The 17,435-nt window shown below is 37.9% G+C and overlaps 1 protein-coding gene across 1 annotated transcript in view; it reads right to left on the bottom strand.

The window, feature by feature from the left end:
- Nucleotides 1-4,113: 4,113 nt before the first annotated feature.
- LOC132122826 (zinc finger and BTB domain-containing protein 16-A-like) overlaps nt 4,114-17,435 on the bottom strand; it is a 65,073-nt gene continuing 51,751 nt past the window's right edge. The window contains exons 5-7 of the mRNA XM_059533274.1: nt 14,138-14,308; nt 6,048-6,215; nt 4,114-4,863 (exon numbers count right to left, since the gene is read on the bottom strand). Of these exons, the coding sequence (XP_059389257.1) occupies nt 4,634-4,863; nt 6,048-6,215; nt 14,138-14,308 (569 nt within the window). The 3' untranslated portion in view covers nt 4,114-4,633. The remainder of the gene's footprint in view (nt 4,864-6,047; nt 6,216-14,137; nt 14,309-17,435) is intronic.

Raw genomic sequence — 17,435 nt, 5'->3', positions numbered from 1 at the left:
TAAGTCGACCACTTTGACTCACACTGCACACACAAGGACCAGTACAGACCGTATAACAGTGAGCAGTGAACACGATACAAACACACAGATACAGCTTTACTTTTCATGTCTTACAGGTCGCTTGCGCTCCGTGACCTACAGCTTTTGGCGTTAGTGCACTCACATTCAATTTATACCCAAAATGTGGAATCATCATCATCATCATATGAATTGACACCCAGCAGCAATGACTACAATATGTTTTTACATACATCTACTACATGTATATGTTTAACATTGTAAAATAAGCACAAGAAAAGAATTTTCCACTCAAATCAAAAACAATCACAAATGCAAAAGATACTGCAAAAGTATTCGCCCCACTCAAAATAAACCAAAAAGAACGTGTCGCACAATACCCCATACAAAAATACAACATATTCCCTTATCAAAGTGCCGCGTTTGGCTCTTTGCAAGATATTTATTTTCACAGGAAATCACGTATTGGTTTTTGTTTTCTCTAGGGAGCTTTCCCACATAACTGCACGCGTCAATAACGCATCTCTGATGACTTACTGCTTGAATAATTTTCACATAAAAACATCATTTTATTCACATTGTTTCAAATTTATCCCCTCAAGTATCCAATAACTAAACATTTTCTCAACGCTGTTCTTAAGTCATCTAGAATGTATGCATCTACCCTCTCAGGTTGAACACATTTCGTCGAAAGGAGTGTAAATATAATGACGAACGAACCGGGCTGTTTTTTTTCTAGTTAATGGAAACATGAGATTGGGCGTAAATGAAAATGCTAGTTACAAGCAAAACAAAAGTGTGCTTTTGCTTTAGTGCAAAACTGAGAGCAGAGTAGAGGTAGCCGTGAAACAGATGGCCAAGAGGCAGATATGCACATCGTAGCTTACTACGATTAACGCTAAAATACCACTGAATAATTCACAGACCCAGACAGAATTTAAGGTGTGGTCACAATAGCCAAATTTTACAGTAATTTTAAGAATAAAAAAAGTAGGGGTGCACGAAAAATATCGGTGATAATATCGGCGCATCTCGTCATTAAAGTCGGTTCTTTAATCAGCGGTAAATTTCATCAGGTGCGTGATTTCACAAATCCATTTCCATTATTGGATATTTATCGTGCACCCCTAAAAAGATCCATTGACAATACTGTAATAATCTGTGAATTTGCATAATGTGAAGACTCAGAGGTTCTGATTTTGTATGAATGCATAAGATATTATTCGTACGAATACATGGTTTTTAGAAAATAAACATAAGCATGAAGGTCCATCCCTAAATGTAAGCGTCAGTGGGCCATAAGAAGATGAAGCACGGCTCAAACAGAAGTCATTTTCCAAACCTTTCTGTTGGTCAATGAGGCAAATTTGCATGACCAAGTTGAACCCGTTGCGAAATCTGAGAAAGTGATGGTGAAGATGTGAAATTCCTGATTATGTCGATTCCTATAGAAAAGATTGGATTTTCAACCCGATCTCATGAGAAAATGTAAGAGTTTTATGAGGATTTTGTATGTATTTGTATTTGTACCGATGTGATTTGTTCTGGCAATGAACAAATGGGGGGGGGGGGGGGGGACAAATGTTTGAAAGCATGTATTTATTCAAATTTCATTAATCAAAAACAGGAAAATTTTTACCACAGATTATTTATTACTTTAATAACTTAAGATAATATTAATCATTAATAATTCATACAAATTCATAAATTCTGGTTTGACTTATTTTTTCTGGATTCTGTACCTTTATGATTTAATACAAATATACTATCAAAAATGGTGGTAATGAAAATGCATACAAATTTAACAATTTAATTAAAAACTATTTATTCTTTTATGTTTTTGCAAAGGGCTGAACAACAGAGATTTACTAAATTAAAATGAGGGAAAAATGTATATTCCCTAATGTTTATGTAAATTATTATTATTATTATTATTTTAGAAATAGGCTACATTACAGTACAATCGTAATTTCTGTCAATTTCTTCGAGTTAAAAAGCAGACTATTATTTGGACGGGTTGTATTGAAGAGCTTTGAGTGTCAATGTATTGGTTTTGACAGCGGTTTTCTCAAATAAAATAAAAAATTATTAATTATTCTCTCAGTGAGGCTCAGATAGTGAGACAGCAGGCACTGTTTAACCTGGCACTTTAAGCCACGCTGGCGCATACTTGAGTATGTAGTACATGACACAATGTCGCTCATTCATAGAGAGACATGCAAAACAAACAGATTAGCCTATTAGCCTTTATATGGCAGTGCTTTTGTCATTATTTTACAGCTTTGTTTTTTATTTATTCATCAATCCATCAAATTAGCAGATTAGCTAGCTACTGTAAATTCATTGTCATGACTGGATTCTGTGCTTCACTCCGCATCACAGAAATCATAATGCATTAACCTTAAATTATAAATGGGACATAGCTGTATCTGCACGGGATGATGATGTTCTGAATAGGTAAACATGTTCGATGCGTTTCCTAATTTTGCAGCCGCTTTCCTATATACAGTTTTTGCAAACTGTGTCTATAAGCATTATAACAAATAAGCATTCGTCTTTCCAATACAAAAAGTATTCCCATACTAGTGGCAATTTTAACTCATATTTTGACGTGGGATAGAGATTAGAGATAACCGCCTCTGTCTCTGATGTTTTCTCCGCTGTACGTGTGGGTGGAGCAAGAGAACAGTTAGGTGGAAAATTGTTGCGTAGGCGCAGGTGAGATTCTGTGTCTGTTATTTACTCTCAGTACCGTAGATAAGCAAATGTACATGGTATGATCATCGTACATATTTATATCACGGTACATCGTCATACAGGTATATCATTACAACCCTATTACCATCAGTGGGGTGTAAGCAGATCGTACAAAAATGTATACATAAGATGTACAAATTTAAACCAATTAGTTACAAATTTGCCAGAACATAAAATAGTTATGTATTGCCACGAGTGCGTATTATAATTTTGCCTGTTGAAATTCGCCAAAAAAAGTACATTTGACCACGCTTTTAGTGATTTCTTTTTTAAAAGAAAACTCCAGTAGTGCAGAATAAGAGTTAAAAATAATAAAACACCTTAAATGTAAAGTACTACACTCTTATTGATAACTAAATCATTTACCAGTCAACCAAAACATAAACACATAAGTGGCAGATATATAGAATGTTGCGAACAAAACGTTCCAATTTTGCTTAAAATTGCGGGATCACTCGAATTCTGTGTGGGTCTGATGATGTGGTATTCAGAATGCATTGTACAGCTCTTAAACAAAGCTCAGCAGGAAATGAGAGACAAAGACTAGTACAAAAATAAATCAAGCATGTGAGGTAACAAAATTAGGCAATTCAAGTAAAATGTTGAAACGGATGACGGAAGACAAACCAAAACTGCGAGCTAGCCAAAGGTATCCTCAGCAGAAGACTGCAGAAAAATATAGTGAATTGTGGTTTTTAATTGTAAAAAATAATCTCTTTTAAATTCACAAATTTATTTCTGAGTATGATATTAACATTTCATTAGGCTAAAAAGCTGCAGTTGCAAAATTGTGATTTTGTTATGGTACCACGTGAAAGTTAACATTAAATAAACTTAAATGCTGTATTATTTGGTGTTAAAATGACTGATATGAAAGCAAATCACAGAGATTCACCTCTCTGGTTTCGTCTGAATGCAGAAAGTGGTGCTGAAAACAACTAAAATGGGCCTCTGAAAGTGCACAGTGTAGTTATTTAAGGTTGAATAAATGTCCCTGAACATCCACTACAGTTGCTTGGCAGCAAAATCTGGATGTACCTCTGAGAAAAGCTGTTTTGTTAAGCACTTTATTATGCTTTAAAGAAAATGACTAATGGATCCAACTCTGTGCATTTCCTCGCATGTATTTATATATATAAAAAAAGAAAAACATGAAAATTGAGTACTAGAGAGCCTAATAAAGAACTTAAGGGAGCAATTTACTAAAAAAAGGGCCTAATTTCATTCATTCTATTTCATCGTGTGTGAGTTTTAGGCTTTGGTCCATGTTTTTATTTGACTCCGAATAGCTCCATTTAGACCCCATGAAATCAACATATGAGGCTTTGAGTCTATGTGTGTGAGCGCTAAGGTTGCTAGCGTATCCACAAAATGTCAACGTTTAAAATATTAATTTAAAATCATGGTTGTGATGCAACTAAAGACTATTGGATGATCCCTATGACATTCCCCTCCACTTGGAGATTTCATGGGGTCTTGAAAATCTATGGCTTATGGGTTTTGCATGGAGAAATAGTGTGGGAATCCTTATTTGAATAAAACATTACAAGTATAATCATGCAGTGAATTTTTCCAATTAACAGGGTGGAATGCAGACAAATGTATTATAGTCACACTTTCTGAAAATATCCCTTTATCACATATCACATGTCCATTTTATAAAGTTTGTGAGTGCAGTTACATCCTAAAAATGTGCACAAATGCATGTCACAAACAGTCGGTCAAAAAAATCCACTTCACATTTCATCACTTTGAGAACGTCCTCTCACCGTCTTTGGCCAGGACTGAAAGCAAACCTTCAGGTGAGTTGTCCTTGGGCATATCTTGCCACTTTCCCATTGCGTTTTTTTGCCCTGTCTCACACGTAGCAGAGGTACAGGTAGGTCTTCTCTATCCTCCAGTCTGGTGGCACGTCCTCGGGCTTGTGGGCCTTCATGTGCTTCTGCATGGACGAGAGGCTGGGGCAGTACTCCTGGCAGATGGTGCACTGGTAGGGCGAAGCACCGTTGTGGGTACGCAGGTGTTTGATCATGGCGGAGTAGTCCCGCGAGCGCTGGTGGCACAGCTTGCACTCAAACGGCTTCTCACCTGTGGAGAACAAGTACAGAACATTTCAAACTACCAATAATGTGAAAATGACAGAAACAGCTGTGTTGATTAAAGTCCGCATGAAATGGGAATCACAGCACATTTTGCATAATATGATAGATAATGTTTGGATCTATGAATTTATTCTAGGGTTATTATTGTACTAAAAGTAAAATTAAAATAATATTAGAGAGTTTTGATACATAAAATAAAATAAACATTAACTGCAAAAGAAAAGAAAGAAAAAAAATGGAAGAAAAAAATTATGGTAATAATTAAAAAATTAATAATAAAAAAAAAATGACAAACACACACACACTCAAAGACTAATTTATTGTAATTCATTACTAAAATGTTAACTGAAATAAAAATAATATAAAAAGCTTATTTCAGCTAGTTTTGATGAAAGATTAGCAGGATAGCAAAAGATTCTAGATTTCCCATATTAGCGCTGCTTCCTGTCTGATAAGATGAAGTTCAGATGCCACCTGCTGTCCAGGATGGGAACGACAGATGTAGAGCTGTGGGTGTGCTGCCTGCCACTGAGCACAGCAAACCCAGTATTGATCCACCATTGACAGCAAGTGTAAATGTCAGTGATTCTCCGGCTGGTTGTGTGAAGGAGCAGTGGCCTTTCAGCCGAGAGTTTCTGCTCTTGTTATCTTCACCTGCCTGGTCTCGTGGCTGCAGCCCCGCTTGACACAAAGACAGCAATTATTTGACAGGCCTCCTGATAGGTTTGCTTTAGCAGCTGCCTTATTGAGGACCAGAGAGCAGCAGCAATCAGCCTGTATTTCCAGCTCAACCGAAAGCTTTAATATGCCACTATGACAGAACAAAATATAGGATATACGAGGAATTTAATCTAGCGTGGACCTGAAAATGTCAAGATTTGAATTCTTTGGTGTAAAACTGTGGCCTTTTAACGTAATACAATTCATTTATCATTTTATAAAACTGTTGCCTTGTTTTACTATATCGTATTTGCTAGAAGGCACCATACTGGCATGACAAAGATCTCTAACTTGGAAGAGCAGGTCAGTTTGTTTTCAGTGTGTATTTATTAACCTGCGAGCTTCTACGGCTTTGGGAATCACTGTTAAAGTGAAGCGGTCATCAGCTGGACCGCAGGTCTGTGCAGATGAGGTGAATGCTATTTAAACTTTAGAATGAATGTGGCTGACCTGTGTGGACACGGTAGTGAGTCTCCAGCTGGTGCTTGAGGCTGAACTTCTTGCCGCAGCCGTTACATTCATAAGGCTTCTCTCCGGTGTGGATGCGCTTGTGACCCTTCATTGTGCTCTCGTCACGGAAGCAGCTCCCGCAGAACTCGCATTCGAATGGATGGTCACCTGTCGTGCAGAGAGACAATGATAAAGTTGCTCATCTAAATGCATTGTTAATTGGGAGAAGTGGTGTTTTTATTCTAGAAAGCATCTGATTGGAGAAAAATTGGCTTTTCAGCCGAAGAGCAGGGAATTCATAATAAATAAAACAGACAGCGGGACCAGTGTAGTGTGATTCACGAACAAATGACTCTCATGAGCCAGTTCCTTTCAGTAAATCACAACCATACTGTGTTACCAGTGTAGTTAGATTCAGGAACAAATGATGCTTATCCCACAAAATACTAATAAAAAGAACCAATCTGAAATATTGGTCTGAATATTTGCATAAAGCCTCAAACCAGCACACTGCAGATGATACACACAGAACAGACATTAGATGTTTTCATGTGTAACCCCTCTCTCCCGGGTCCTCTCCACCGCTCCTCGAACTCGCGACGAGCGGGGCTCGAATCCCCGTCTCCGGCATGAGAGGCGGACGCACTAACAAAGAGGCTAAATGGCTACAGCCACTAGCGTTTATCGCTAGTGTGTCTCTTGAGATCGGTTTACCTGCACAGCACTACCCGCTGGCCGCTGGCCTCCGTTACACTCACCCCCCTAAACCTCACTCCCATCCGGGTCACGGCACCAATGTAACCCCTCTCTCCCAGGTCCTCTCTGCCACTCCTCGCACTGAGCGGGGCTCAAACCCAGTTCTCCAGCATGGGAGGCAGACGCACTAACAAGGAGTCTAAATAGCTACAGCCACTAAGGTCAGTCGCTAGTGCGTCTCTTGAGATCTGGGAGTGAGGTTTACCTGCACAGCACTACCCGCTGGCTTCCGTTACACATGCAGTTTTTCTGAAAGGATTATTTTATTAACAAAAATAATAACTCGCCATTCACTGATGCGTCCAGGGGGCTGTTTCATAAAAGACACTAAGAAAAGTGGGGATTAAAGTCCAAAATCTGACTTGAAATAACCTAACAAATCAATCAAGACTAAAGCGGTTTCATAAATGACAATTTAAGTTCACACAGTCTCACTAATTCAATCCAGGTTCAGTGAGTCAGGATAAAATGATGTGCACGCTTTTTATAACTTTTTTTTTCATAACTTGCACAATGCCAGTATAAACATGGATATCTATTGCTATGTTCTATGCATTTAGCAGGCATATTATATATTTGGTATATGCATCACATGACAAAATTTGCATCATCTTTTTCAAAAGCCTCCATTTTCACAGTCCAAACTACAATATAAAAAAGGTGTTTTCAAATTCATCCACTTTGGAGAGCGTTTTCAAAAAGCTCAGTTTTCCTTAATAAAAAAAAAAGCAATCTCAGTGTGGAAAAAAGGCCAAAATGGAGAGAAAAATATGCATTTTCTAACAAAACGTTTTAGTGTAGATATGGCTTAAGAATTTAAACATTGAATCAAATAGGAATCACAACAATATTTATCACATCAAGAGATTCCTATGATTTGGAATTTAATTAAATCTTTGTCAATACCTATCTCTATTTGTACATGGTTTCTCTATGTGTAGCAGTACTGTTTACTGTCTGTTGGGGTTACTCCATATGAAGGGGGAGTGCCCTTTAATTACGTTCTCTGTGTATATAGGGGTGTCGCTATGTGCATGCGTTCTCTCTCTCTCTGCGTCATCAGAGTGAGACACCGTGTTTCCGGCGGGACTCGTGAATGCTGTAGGGTAAGAGCTGTTGTCAGCGACTATACTAGCATGGCTCGTTTGTGGGGTTGTCTCACAGGGATTACATGATTTTATCTGTTAAAGGTTGGACGGAGGAACTCCGTGTGATGTCGCCATTTTAATGAGTGCTTAATACCAAGCTGGTTGGGTGCCGTGTGAATCTCACTACCAGGTGCGGGCCAACGTGCGCAAGACGTTACAGTGGGTTTCCTCTGGGTTCATCTAAAACGCCGGGTGGATGTTTCCCTTCTGCGGTTTGCATTGTGTTTGCTACTTTTTCTGACTCCCGTCAGACTCTTCACCGTGATAATCACACTGATTATTACGTGAGGCGGGGCTGTTCCGAGTGTGTCTCGCTCATTGAACTGGCGAGCGCGCTTCATTGACTGGTTTCAGCTCGTGTGTGACGCGCTGCTGCTTAACCCCGCGCCTCGTCCTTTGTTTACGTTCAGCGCGCGCTCCATCAGCTGGGCCGTGGACTGCCTGTGGGCCGTTGGCACGGTACATTATTGACGGTGTGTGAGTAAATAAATTGAGCCATAGACCTCCAGTGGCGCCCAAGTACTAGAACCGCCACTTAACTGTCACCAGCTCCTTTACATTTTGTTGTCTTTAGTTTGTGTTTTTTTGTGAGTTCACTGTTTGTGGGCTATATATCCTTTCCCTTTGATTTGTGTTTGCTGAATGTGTTATTCATATATTCATTTGGTGTGACATATTCACTGTAACCACGCTTATTTATGAGTATGTTTTTTGTGTGGATAATCTGAGGGCAGGTGCTCATTATACCAGTGTTTGCTGTTTTGCCCATTTCTGTCCGCCCAATATTGTAGGGTGGCCGGACGCGACACCTTAATCTGATGCGCCAAACTGATTGTGGTGAACTCTTTTAAAATTGTGCCTTAAATGGCCAGCTGCTTTGTTTAATGTTTTAAATATTGTGTGTGTGTTTCGTGTTATTTTCCTTTTTTTCTCTCTCTTCAGAAATGGGGCAGCCAGTGGCAGAGAAATAAGCGTCTCTTCCTGATTGTGGTGGTGGGTTCTTTGGCCTGAATGCTGTGGTCACCGTGAGGGGTGCAGTGAGTGTGCAGTGAGTGTGCAGTGAGTGGGCACGTATGATCGCTATATCCGTTCTGCTAAAGCGAGCCAGTGCCCCATTCTGAAGTGAGCGTCCGTATCATTTTGTGTTTAGATTATGTTTATTGGTGTTGTATTGAATAAAATTTAATATGGTTTTATGGAGAAAATAAAGCTTTGTACTATTTTTCTACACATCCATGTCTGATATCTGACTCTGATCAACGAACCTCTGAGCCTTAGTTAACCAAAGGGCATTTTTCCCGGAAAGAGGCCCCCGGGTGGCGTAGTCGGTGACTCTTTTAGTATACCTCTAGTCAAAGCTGCCACATTTGGCGTAGTCGGCAGGATCTTTTAGTATACCTCTAGTCAAAGCTGCCACATATGGTTAAAGCTGGTAGTTAGTTGTTTCAAATTGGTTGACTAGTTGCACTCTCAGCTGGATGACCTGTTTGAGCTGGATAACCACATTTTAGAACATAACTTGAACAAGCTGACCACCTACTGTATACACGACTGTATACTGTTGGTCTGATAAGTGTTGCTTTCATCAACAAAAATTATGACTAAATATCATCCTCAACGAACCTTTATCAAGTGACAAAAATGAGACAAGACACAACGTAAATTCTGGTCATGTGATGATGACTATAATTAAATGTGTAATGCAATATTATTGACGAATAAAAACAAGACTAAATCTTGTTTACAAAATCAAAACTATGCTAAAATGTCCGTTGATCAAAACAAGATGAAAACAAATTGTTGTAACGTTATTTTGTCTCGTTTTATTATTATTATTTTGCAGTATTTTTGTTTCCTGTGTGCAGATGCAGGCGACACCACTTCCTCAAGCCCCACTCACAGCATTATTTAGAAGACGACAACAAACAAAGTTAAGTCTGACACAGAGAAAGGGACCGATGTGTGTACTTCTAACATGTTTGGTTGGTAAAATAAATGTTGTAAATTCAAATCAGAGCATTTCCGTGTCTGGAATGGAGGTATTCTTGAGTCTATAAGGTAACAATAATATAATAAGATCACCTTGTTTGAAATGGGTTTGGTAAAATACAATTTTGGTTTTGTCTATACTACTAGGTACTTATACTAAAATGACTGGGTTAAATAGAATTTCATTACTAAAAAGAGACTAAAATACAATTTTCATTGACAAAAACTAATCTAGACTAAATGTCATCAGTTTTCGTCGACTAAAACTAGACAAAAATAGTCATGGATAATTCTGACTAAAATAAGACAAATGCTCAGACATTTAGTTGACTGAAACTTGACTAGACTAAAAAGAGGATGAACGTGACTAAAACTAATAAAAACTAAAATGACAGTTTCACACAAAGACTAGACTAAAACTACAATTAAAAAAGGCCGCCAAAAACAACACTAGGTCTGATATGACTTGGATTTTCCTGTCAATCAACATTAAACAACAAGACTAACATTTCCTTAGTGATCACAAAGAACTATTCATTTTTTTTCTGTTTTATTGGAACAGCTTATAATAAAAACAGCCAGAGAGGTGTGCTCAGTGACAGAGTTGTTAATATCGAGGAAACATCACAAGGTGCTGAAAGGGAATTATCCGGCACATTTCTCTTCGCTGGCTTTTCTAATGTCAGTGATCAGTACTAGTCTGATATGTGGTGATTTCAAATGCCGGCCGATTGCTAATTACTTTCCCGCTCTGACTAGCAGCCCCTCATATCATTTCCTCAGACAGCAGCGGCATATAACGCTCGCAATATTTAATACATTTCAGCCCGGGCGCCGTGGCTTTAAAGTCATCGGCGGTGACCTATGCTCTTCATTATCTCCCTGTCCAAGTGCTAGCCATGCTCGGGAATAAATTGCATCTCTTGTTATGTTCCGTCATGCTCCGACTTAAACCCTCATCTTAAGAGACAATGCAGAAATTCCAATCACAATCACAACCAATCACAACCCACCGTTCACATTCAAATACACTTCTGCTTGAGATGAATGGGTTTCTATCTGAGCTAAGAGAAAAAAATACAAGACTGGGAGAGATGAGATCCCTAGTGAACAGATATGAGATGATAGATAGAGTGGCAGTCTTTATGCATCTGTATCAACTTATCCGATGCACCTTCTGAAAGCCCTCCAGCCTGTCTGTCATTAAAGTTAATTGCCCAGAGGCGGGCAGCAGGCAGGCCAGAATCACAACACCACAGGCATGCTAATGCGCTAACGCCGTCTATGCGTGCGCATTCTGAACCTGTCACTTGCACTGACTATACGTTGGAGGAAATATCCACAGGTAGGCTATCAGCTTCGGTGTGTTTCCATGCTTGAATGTCTATTATTGTGCAGACAATGTCAAACTGGAAGTTAAAGGTGGTGTCAAACACACGTTTAAATGTTTATTGTTGATAGTACATTTTAAGTTAGAGACTACATACTGTTACACAACAAATAGAAAGGAGTGCTTTTTATATAAGCATTGTTAGGTATTGAGTAAGCTTTGCCTTGCCTGACAAAATGGCTTAAAAGTCAAGGCCAAGCGACCTGCAGAGACTGTCTGTGCCATAAGCAATGTGAGCTTTGTGCTCTGTACCATCAAACACAGCTGTGAACATAGACAGCCGCCACTGTCTGCAAATTGCCTGGCAGTGAAATGGAGAGCGAACAGGAATGGCATATTAATGAGAAAGCTACATGTGCAGAATGGAGAGAGGAGCAACTGGAGACGCACGCAAACCGTTGTTTGATTTGCCACTCACATTGTAAATACTATGCAGATGGTATGAAATATACAGGTTGTGTTGTGTTGTGGCAAATTACATCTGGTTCTTTTTTTATTTATTAGTTATGTTTTTATTTGCATCATGAAATATTCCAGCTGAAAAGACTGGTAGAGCTGATGATTTATGTTGGTTAGTGCTGGTAAATCAATATCAATATAATCAGCCAAAATGCTGTTTAAATAGCAGGTCTTTCTGACAACGCTGGTTGAGCAAAGGAGGCTTTTTGGGTAAGCTACAGTAGTTAAGAAGCCCTGTAGTGATACTACACTCTTAAAAATAAAGGTTCTTTATTCACATTGATGGCTCCACAAAGAGCCTTTAACATCCATGGAATCTTTCCATTTCACAAAAGGTTCGGTATAGTGGAAAAAAGTTATTTAGATTAATATACTGTTCTTCAAACATTGCTCTTTTAAGAACAGTCCACTGAAAGGGTCTTTGGGGAACCAAAAATGGTTCTTGGCATTGCTGCAAAAACTATTTGGAGAATAATATCATGCAAAACATGATGTTGCTTTTTTAGTTTTAGGATAAACATTTTAAGACTATGTTGATTTAAATGAGGTGCACTTAAGACTTTCAATACGTCTTCTAAGCTTTGAAAGGATTTCTAAATTTCCAAAAATGTCAGGGTTTTGGCTTCGTTTCTTATTGACATGTTCTCATACATTATATGTTTGCATATTTGCATGACTTTGACCATTCTCTGTAGATCCCATGTTACTGCACACCATGAATGGGCGATTAGGTAAATGCCTGCATGTTATTGGTCAGGCTACTTTTCAGTTAATACCTTCAGCAAGTATGAAATCAATTGGAAAACAAAGCCAAAACCAGGACATTTTAGGCAATTTAGAAATGCCGACCAGGAAGTGTCCAGGAAAATTAACTCTTGAGATGTGATATAAAACAGCACAATTTGAGTTAGTCTATGCTCACTTCTGTAAGTTGTTTAAAAACTCCTGCAATTCAAGTGAAGAAAATCAGATGTAGCTTTTGAAATAGCTACAGAAGTTGACATTTACTCAGACTCTGTTAGAATCATCAGAATGTCCTTTCAGATTTTGTTCTGGAAAAACTCTTTAACAGTCTATGTAACAGTCTTTGGTGAGATGGAGTGCATAATGTAATGCCTCGATGTTTTTAAAAAAAACAAACACTTCATTTCTGGCCTCTCTTATCAAAAATGTACATGTTGAGTCTAGACTTCAACTGACTCTGGCAATCTTACTGGTATGTCAGGTCAGAAAGAGCAACAGCGAGAGAAAGATGCTCTCTTGCAAGTAAATGGAATAGGGTCGATTTTGTGATCTTTCTGTTCACTGCCAGACCATATGGATTCATTCATCTCTGTTTGCCTAGTTATGAAGTAAAAACAGAGATAACTGTTAAACATGCTTATACAAAGTACACTGATATAATCTGTTTTAACAAATTGTACTGGGTGTCGATTCAAATTTATTTCATTTCTAGCAAATGTTTGCAGGAGCATGTTTAATATATTGTAATCCTACCTGTTGCAATGACAAGAATAAAAATGCACTTTTGCAAATGTCCTTCTTGCACCTACATCCCCTCTTTTTGTCAAAGTTTTTGGGTCATTTGATAATTGAATTGTCACACTCAGAAATTCGCATAATGTAGAATCGTAAAAAAAAGTCAGGTTTGAACTACTGTCTGTAATAGAAGGGCTTGAGTTAAGCTTCAAGTTACCCTGAAGGAAACGATGGGGAGAAGTGAGTTAGAGAAAGAGACAAACGACTGTCAGAAGATTGCATGGTTTTCCTTCAGAAGTTACCCTGAAGGAAACGATGGGGAGAAGTGAGTTGGAGAAAGAGACAAACGACTGTCAGAAGATAGTCTGAGCCTCAGATGGGCCGCCCACGGACTGTAGGGAGACAAAGTTTTGTTTACAAGTTACCGCACTGGAAGAAGTCAATGGATCGACAAAGTTTGAGAGGTTTTTGTTCTTAATATTTTGTAGTAAGTTATAAACACAATATCCATTATTTGAGCATTAACTATCCATTAACTGTCACTCTATTTGTTGCATGCCAGTCATAATAACACTGCCTTTAGCATTAGCATTGATAACTTATGTGTCAGATATTAGGCCCATTTTTATCTAGGTGGGTGGTTGTTTGGCATAAATGTGACTGACTTTGTCAATACTCAAAAATCTGGCTTGTCTGGGGATAAGTAAGAGGCTTTTAAAACCCTAGCAAGACTATGTGAACATGCTCCTCCTAAACTGTTTGAAACCATGCCACATCTCAGCTTGTGGCCCGCTTGTCTTTTTCTGCATTAATGTGCTTTTAGATGACTCAGTTATTGGTGGTTTGAGTGATGTTCAGGTAAAGCTCACCTGTGTGTGAGCGGAGATGGCGTTTGAGCGTTGTGTGGCTCGGGAAGGTGCGTTCGCACTCGCTGCAGACATAGCTGCGCATGCCGGCGTGAATCTCCATGTGCTGCTGCAAAGCCTTCTGGGTCTGGAAACGCTTCCCACATAGGAGACAAAACACTGCCATGTCTGAGCCTGAAGATGAGAGAAAAAAAATTAGAAGATGTTTGGGAGTTCAATTATTGTTTAGTGCAAAGAATGCATAATTTGGATTTAAGCCATTTAGTAGTTAAGTACATTTTAGCAAAATGAAAGAATAAGTCTATATGTTTCATAATGGATGGGGTTAAAGAGACTAAGATTTAATGTCTTAGCTTCTCTTTTCTGCAAAAAAAACCCTAGTGCTTCCAGTATCTATGGCCAATCCATAATGTAACTTTCAAGTAAAGCTGTCTCTAATTTAAAATCTTTGTGAAAGCCCAATGGTGGGCTCGTGAACATCAGGCCGGGATTGACTTCTCACTCAATCAATCAGCATTTACGACAAGAGCTGAGAGTAAAAAAAAGCATTAGTGCCTGAGACACATAAAAATGAACCTCTACACTTCACTGACAGCTCGTCTGTAATGTGAGTTTTGTCTAAATTTACTCTGACTAGTTGCCTAATTTATCTTCCATTCCCTGCAAGTTTAAGGGCCGACGCTGATGACGAAGGGTCATAGATGTTCTTGCTTCAATAAAATAAAATACATTTAGGGAATATTAATGACAATAATAAAATAATAATATTATTTATTATTCCCTGTTTTACTTTAACAACAAAAATAAAAAATTATATATATATATATATATATATATATATATATATATATATATATATATATATATATATATATATTATTTTTATTAATTTTAAAATATTTTTTTTTTTAAATAAGAATGCAAAATGAAAGCATTTTTCATTTCATGGTCTCTTTTGGACACCACCATAGCTCAAGAATCACCCACCCCCCCACCTCACCCAGAGCTGTGTCACCAGCTACTCCTGCATGTCAAAATGATCAGAGCATTTTTTAAAACAAAGACATCAGGGTTGGGAAAATACAGAGTTTAATAATAGTCTCACTTTTAATTCATGAATGGGAATGTGGATTGCACTGCCCACGTGCTATACAATTTTGAATAGGAAATACAGGAAGAGGAATTTAGTAAAGTGCAATTAAATCAATAATACAGTTACGACAAGGGAATTTATTTTGATAAATGTATCAAAATATCAAAAAAATATTAAATAGCATGACTGTTTCAGCTAATAATAAGAAATGTTTCTTGTGCAACAAATCAGCATATTAGAATGATTTCTGAAGCATCATGTGACACTGAGGACTGGAGTAATGATGCTGAAAATGCAGCTTTATATCACAGGTATAAATTACATTTTAAAATATATTTGATTAGAAAACAGTTATTTTAAATGTTAATAATATTTAATATTTTTGATAAAATAAATACAGCTTTGTTGAGCATATAGAAGACTTGTTTTTTACAATCCTACCAACCCCCAACTTTAATAGTAGAGTATGAATAAAATAAACATTAAAACATATTAGTATTAGATTACATACTAATGAGATTAAGAAAAGAAAAAAAAATACTCTTTTTAATTTTTTTTTTTTTATAAATGCAGCCTTACTTAATTGAGTGTTGTGAGCAATCAGAATCAAATATTCCAGAGGGCTGTGTAATAATTCAAGAATTTATGTAAAAAATGGTTTTATATCTCTTCTGTTTTTGATCTTTTTAAATCTAAAATTTCAATTTAGTAAAACAAAATTCAGTGAAAATATATTGTATGCTATGTTATGACACATATGGGCTTTCAGAGATGAAGAAAGGATAAAATGGAGGGGAAAAGATGAAGTTGGGTTGTTTGGCTTATTGTGTGTGAGTGGGTTAAGAGGTCAGGAGCACAGCAGGCAGATGTGAGAAAAGAGAAAAGACCCACCTGTCCCAGAATGCAATGATGAGAAAACAAAAATATCACTGAACACAGTGAAATAATCTCCAGATGAGACAGAGATGAGATGTTTCTTACATAAATGCTGATTATACTGTTGTGTGGATGTAAATCATATAGTACAAACAGAACATTCCTTCATGTAATTTTTGCAAGTTTGCCAAAAAATTCATTAGAATTCTCCAGGGTGAAATACTTAAGGTTAATTGTAAACATGATTGATAGTTATGGCAATGGAAACCAACACCACTAATGAAGTAAAACTTAAGCAAATTGTCTATTAACAATTTGTTTAATAGACATGGAGCCCAAATGGCCATGAAGGCATGTTTTCCTCTGTTGTGTCTAAGATATTCCTGTAGCCCTGCTCATGTAGAATTAATGAAGATACACTCTCTTGAAGATAACACATTAATCATAAAGAACGCTTTAAAAATTAATATAAAGCAATGACGCCTATTACACATGCAGAGCCAGAGCCACCTTCTCACATCACACCTGAACTTTAATGTCAAAACTTCCTTCTAAACAGATTATCTGGCATAAAACCTCTTCGCCTCATAAAACGAAAATACAGAACAAGCCGAGGCTGCTTGTTCTGGCCTAATATCATTTACAATGGAGAGAGAGGCTGCATGAATCTCACCAATTCTTACAAATCCCCTTTAATCAGATATGAGAGGAACAGAGACGAGAGCACGGGGGGAGGACGAGCATTAGTAAACACAAGGCTGTTTGGTGGCTTCATTGGCATTCGAGTAGGGTTAGAGTGCTGCATTTAAAATGCTGCCTGATGAGGACTACAAAATCAAACCATTTGTTACCACTATTGAGGAGCCTGCAGGCAACAGGCAATTAAATTGGAATTAGTGCAGGAAGATCAGATACAGATGATTCACACACAGAGGGGGGGAGCTGTCAAAGCCCGAGTTTCATTTCGTTTGGAGGGGACAAATACTTCAAGAGTAAACACATTTATCCCTCTGGCTTGCAAGCTCACCAGCCACAGCGAATATAACTCTGCCATGATTCCAAACTGGATACGGGTTACAAACATGGATTGTACATACACTAAACAAACATGTGTCCCAAGAACAGAATAAACACATCATCACTGGAATGACTGTGCTGGTTCCAAATGAAAGCTGCAGTGTAGCATTTTTACAGCACAAAATAGGAATAACGTACCACTGTCTGCCACAGTTTGGAATAAAGGTGCTCTTATATACATGGAGTTGGCATTCCTATCATCTCAACACCAGTTGCTCAGCTGGAGCATGCAGATTTGGATGTAAATGACTTGAT

Source organism: Carassius carassius, chromosome 41 (genome assembly GCF_963082965.1).
Source record: "Carassius carassius chromosome 41, fCarCar2.1, whole genome shotgun sequence".
Lineage (NCBI taxonomy): Eukaryota > Metazoa > Chordata > Actinopteri > Cypriniformes > Cyprinidae > Carassius > Carassius carassius.
The sequence above is the reverse complement of the archived record's forward strand: the minus strand, read 5'-3'. Positions and strand labels throughout refer to the sequence as shown.